The sequence below is a fragment of the Verticillium alfalfae genome, genomic scaffold, assembly GCF_000150825.1.
Source record: "Verticillium alfalfae VaMs.102 supercont1.8 genomic scaffold, whole genome shotgun sequence".
NCBI classification, from domain to species: domain Eukaryota; kingdom Fungi; phylum Ascomycota; class Sordariomycetes; order Glomerellales; family Plectosphaerellaceae; genus Verticillium; species Verticillium alfalfae.
The window spans coordinates 590,133-595,086 of NW_003315031.1; the positions used below are offsets into that span (position 1 = coordinate 590,133).

General features: G+C 56.6%; 2 protein-coding genes across 2 annotated transcripts in view; both read left to right on the forward strand.

Annotated features, from left to right (window-relative positions):
• Nucleotides 1-1,504: 1,504 nt before the first annotated feature.
• Nucleotides 1,505-2,941, forward strand: VDBG_06604 (serine/threonine-protein kinase SRPK3; the record flags this gene model as incomplete). The annotated part of the gene is made up of 3 exons (XM_003002996.1): nt 1,505-1,686; nt 1,771-2,339; nt 2,397-2,941. 3 exons carry the CDS (start codon nt 1,505-1,507, stop codon nt 2,939-2,941), a joined length of 1,296 nt encoding a protein of 431 aa, XP_003003042.1.
• A 436-nt stretch (nt 2,942-3,377) lies between these two features.
• Nucleotides 3,378-4,954, forward strand: part of VDBG_06605 (UBA domain-containing protein) — a gene marked incomplete at both ends in the record, with an annotated part of 2,890 nt that continues 1,313 nt past the window's right edge. The window contains 2 exons of the mRNA XM_003002997.1: nt 3,378-3,836; nt 4,079-4,933. Of these exons, the coding sequence (XP_003003043.1) occupies nt 3,378-3,836; nt 4,079-4,933 (1,314 nt within the window). The remainder of the gene's footprint in view (nt 3,837-4,078; nt 4,934-4,954) is intronic.

Genomic DNA, 4,954 nt, shown 5'->3' on the forward strand with positions numbered 1-4,954 from the left:
TTCCCGCTTTATGACGACATGTGTGGGTGATCACTATTTCGCCCTCGTGCACGACGAGACGTCCCTTGTGTCGAGGGAACGGATAGCTTGAAGGTCGACAGCACAACACGGCGGCCTGCCTGGAAGGATTTTGTTTAGTTCCACTACGTTTTTTGCTCGCTCGCAATGACCACAAGTGGCTCGTGGGTGTTGTATACAGCCCAGCTCACACCGTGATTGGCTTCGTTCAGTGAACTTGACAGAACATCACGTACCGTTGTTTCTGATGCCATGGAATCTCGTAAGGCCGGGCTACCCAGCAAAAGAGTTGGCCAACTATGAAGGCTTCATTAATCATATTTGACTATCAAGTCAAGTCCAGCTGTCACTGAAGCTGGAGCGAGATACCGCCATGGAAACCCGCCGCTACCACCTTGCAAATGAATCGTCGAGCATGAGACTTTGATAGGTGAACCCAATTGAGGCCAGGGCTGAACGGCGTAATAAGCCTAGAGCCTAGCAGTAGAGAAGAATTGGACCTCCAACTAAGCCTCAAATCCTTTCACATAAAGATCAAACCATTTGCTCTCCAGGAACTCGTTGCCTGGTGGCTTACGTGGCGTTACCTGTGATCAAGTATCTCAAGAAAACGATAAGATTTGCTGAGAGTTCGCGAGATCCATATCGTGGAAGTTCTTGAACTACCTACATAAGACATCTCTGGCGCGCTAGCGACTTGGACAAAGGTTTTCACTTCTTGGATTTTGCCTCTGGATTCATAACTTCACCGCCAGCCATCTCTCAGTTTTGGTGTTCGTCAGGGCGGTTTTCCTCGGGCTAACACTACGTTCCATTCAAGCTGAGAACACGTCCACGTCCATCGTTCCGCGAACAGGATCCCATGCCCCCCGTCTGTGAAGTCCCTTGCCGCAGGAGAGGCGCTGATTCCGCTCCATCCGTTGGTGTATCCTGTGAAGGACTCGACTCGGCCCTGCACGTGTTTGTCTTGCCCGCTAAAAGAAAAATACAACAACGGATGGGATTTATCCCACAAGGTCGGCATCTACGCATCAACTCCCTGACGCGAGGCCGATGGCAACACCCTCCACGTCGCCAGTGAGAAGACCGGGTAGGTGTCGGGAATGGTAACGTGGAAGACCTACGGCGTACCCTACATCCACCAAGTATGTCAAGGCAGGTAAGTCACACTGTCAAACTGATTTTCTCATGTCAATTATCCAAAAGAGTGGTGTCGTGTTGGAGGGTCTCAAAAACTTTAAAAGCAGAGAGAGTGGTGTCGTGTTGAAGGGTCTCAAAAACTTTAAAAGCAGAGGGTAAGAAACAAAAATAAATAGGAACAAGACCGCAAAGGTGGCGGTCAATCAATCAGCCCGTCACGGAGCGTCTCGAAGCGCCGCAATACAATTTAGCGCCACGGCGGCCAGCCAAAGGGTTCGGTCACGCTCCTCATCTCTCTCCTCTCCACAATACGATACTTCGCACGCTCGTTTCCTCCAAAGAGAACATGTCAGAGCCAGCAACCCCGCCGGCTCAGGCATCTGCCAGGCAGAGAGAGTGGAGGTTTACGGAGACTGGCATCCCGTGCGAATGGGCTGAATCCTATCGGCCAGGAGGGTTCCACCCTACCCATCTCGGAGACATCATGAACGATCGCTACGAAATCATTCGGAAACTTGGAAATGGGTCGTATTCAACTGTTTGGCTAGCGTTGGACTTTAGGTTGGCATCCCGCAATGCGTGCACTGAGCTCAACTGATGACTGTCTACTAGGTCCAACCGATTCGTTGTCCTGAAGATTGGTGTCTCTAAAAACGGCAACCACGCACATCTTGCCATTCAACGAGATCTGGCGAGCAAAGCAGCCGAAGATTCCGATTCACGCTATGTGGTGGCTCTTTTGGACTCCTTCATCCAGGAGGGCCCAAACGGGCATCATCCATGTTTGATTCTCGAGCCCATGGGCCCCAGCGTATCCTCCATTCTCAATGCTCCGCGGAAGATACTCGACTTGCGCAACATGCAGCCCCGGCGATTTTCAACACAGAAGACAAAGGCGATTCTACGAGACGTTCTTTGCGGTCTTCGCTTCCTTCACTCGAACGACATTGTGCACGGCGGCCTACAGTCAGGCAACATGCTATTCTCCGTGAGGGACTTGAATTTGATTAGTGTCGATGACCTCCGACAGGACATCAACAGTTCCCGAATTGAGTATTTGAAACGGAAAGTTGGCAAGATTGACAAGTGGGCTCCCAAGTATTTGATCGTCGCGATGCCCCTGAACGACTACGTTCGTACAGACGAGGAGCAACACGTGAAGATCATCGATTTGGAAAGCGGTAGGTTACCACTCTCATCTTGCGTCTCATGCTCTCTAACACACTGTCTTGGACTAGCCTTTTTTGAGAGTGAGCCTCCCCCGCGAATTGTTACGCCAGTCGCCCTGAGGGCGCCAGAAACCATCCTCGGCGGTCCTGTTAGCCGTAGTATTGACATTTGGAGCTTGGGCTGTCTCCTGTTCGAGCTCTTGACCGGCATGCCACTCTTTCAATTGGCTGTCATGGGCAATGCGGACGAAGCTCTGGACGATGATCACATGATCCAATTCGCGGAGGTCCTCTCGCCACTGCCTGAGAGCATAACGAGTAAGTGGCCCAGAGCGGGCCGATACTTCGGGCCCAACGGTGAACGTCTGGATGCCGCGGTTGGAAAGTCCAAAGAAGATTCCCTCCACTCTGATGACGACTTGGATGAAGAGGAGGAGGAGGAGGACGATTTCGATGACGACGAGATGGAGTTCCCCACGGGAGGGTTTGGCCCTCCTCTGCCCTGCGATCCGCTGGAGAAGCTTTTTGGGGACAACAAACCTCAAGACGTTGACGAGGACGAAGAGAAGACGATTCTGTCTTTGCTGCGGTGGATGTTGCAGTATGAAGTTTGAGAGGCCCACAGTTGATCAGGTGCTAAACCATGCGTGGTTCGAGACGTGAGGTCAGGCAGGTTTCACAAGACGGACTGCGCGTGAGCAAATGTGTAAAGAAGAAGCTAGATATTAAACATGAATACCCATGGTCATGCAGACTGCCTGTCCACGATTGTCAAGTACCTGGGTCTGAACAACCTCACCTACCTGAGGTACGTATCCGAGGTGCCTGAGACGTCAAGACGGCGGCTTATGTCAGCAGCCAGCCCCGCTGCGCGTGTCACCAGAGACGGCAAGCACCAGCTGGCCTGGAGCTCCTGGCTCCCACCTCTCGATCCACCTCACACGACACATGCCATTGCATCCTGCATCTCCTTCTGACGACCTTATGAACCACACTCCATGATCCTCCGACAATAGAGTTACATCGATACCCGATTCTCCCGCCTCCAAAATGGACGACCTCTCCGGGTTGGACTGGTCCGCATCGAGCACCAAACAACAGCCAAAAGCCCCCTCCATCCCTCCAGGCGCCAACTACTACGGCTCAGCCCAGCTGAACCCCTCGCCCTCGCCCTTCCAGTCCGGCCGAAACACACCCCTCTCGACGACGCAGAGCAAGCCCTCGACGCCGCCCGTCGTCGGCGGCCAGACGAAACCCCCCGCCGCCCCCGCCGACAGCTTCAGCAACCTCCTGAACTTTGGCGGCCCCGCCAAGCCCAACGCGAACCTCTCCCTGCGCGAGCGCCAGGAGCGACTCGAGGCCGAGAAGAGGCAAAAGGCCGAGGAGAGGCGGAAACAGGCCGAGACGAGCTTCGGCAGCGGGCAGTTCTGGGACACGCTCGGCAACAGCAACGCTGCGTCGCGCACGGCGTCGCCTGCGCTGGCGCCGCCGTCGCGGCGCCCCGGCCACGTCGAGCGGCCACGGGGTCGGCGCCAGCGCGAGCGCCGATGACGACCTGTTCGCGGCGTTCAACAAGGATACCAAGGTCGACAATGCGAGCCACTACCCCCCGCCGGCTCCCAAGCCCGTCTCACCGGCACTTGATCTGAGCGATCCGACCTCCTGGAACAAGGCGCCCGCCGCAAGCCCGAGCAATGTCGACTTGAACGATGACGACGACGACCCTTTCGGCTTGAACACTAAGGGAAAAGGCTAACCGCTGCGGCACCGGCGGCGTCGAAGGCGTCCGACCAACACGGCCGACGATGACGACTTTTCTGGGTGACCTGGCGAAACCGGTGGAGGAGGTACGGCGCAAGCGCTCCCCACAACCGAAGCAGCCCGAGGCAGGCAAGCCTATCGAGGGCTTCGACTCGAGCTCAGACGATGAAGCACCTGTGCAGCCTCCACGAAGAGGAAAAGGCCAGTCGGACGCGTTTGACGATGCTGTCGCGCAGCTCGTGGACTACGGCTTCACATCCGAAAACGCCAGGCGAGGCTTGACGGAGAGTGGTGCTGGCCTCAACGTGCAAGCGGCGGCGAACTGGCTGCTCGACGATGCGCATCGACAATCAAAAGCGAAGGCACAGGGAAAGGATCCCCTGGCCGAGTCCAGGCGACATCGCGACGAAGGACGAGCCGATGGGCCCCGGCGGACGGGTTCTAGGTCACCCGCTGCCGGCGATGACCTCTCCAAGGCCGCCGCGGCTGTGGGAAGCAGTGTCTTCAAGGCGGCCAACTCGTTTTGGAAGACGAGCAAGAAACAGGTCGCGCAGGCCTACGCTGAATTCAACCAGCCCGAGGGAGACCCCAACCAGCCGAAGTGGATGCGTTCGGCACAACAAGAACAGGGCCAGCCTGCACCCAGGAGACAAGCTGCAGAAGCGACGGACGAGGCCATGATGCTCGACTCTGGCGCGCGACCAGAGAGGAGACCAGCGCAGAGACCACAGGCGCCGCGGCCCGACGAGCCCAAGGCGTCGCCGCGAGGGCAATCCCCGGCTCTGTCGGCCGGCCCGTCATCTGGACGCAACAGCCCGGCGCCGAGGTGGCAGCAGTCCGCGCCCGTCATTCCCGATTCAAGGCCC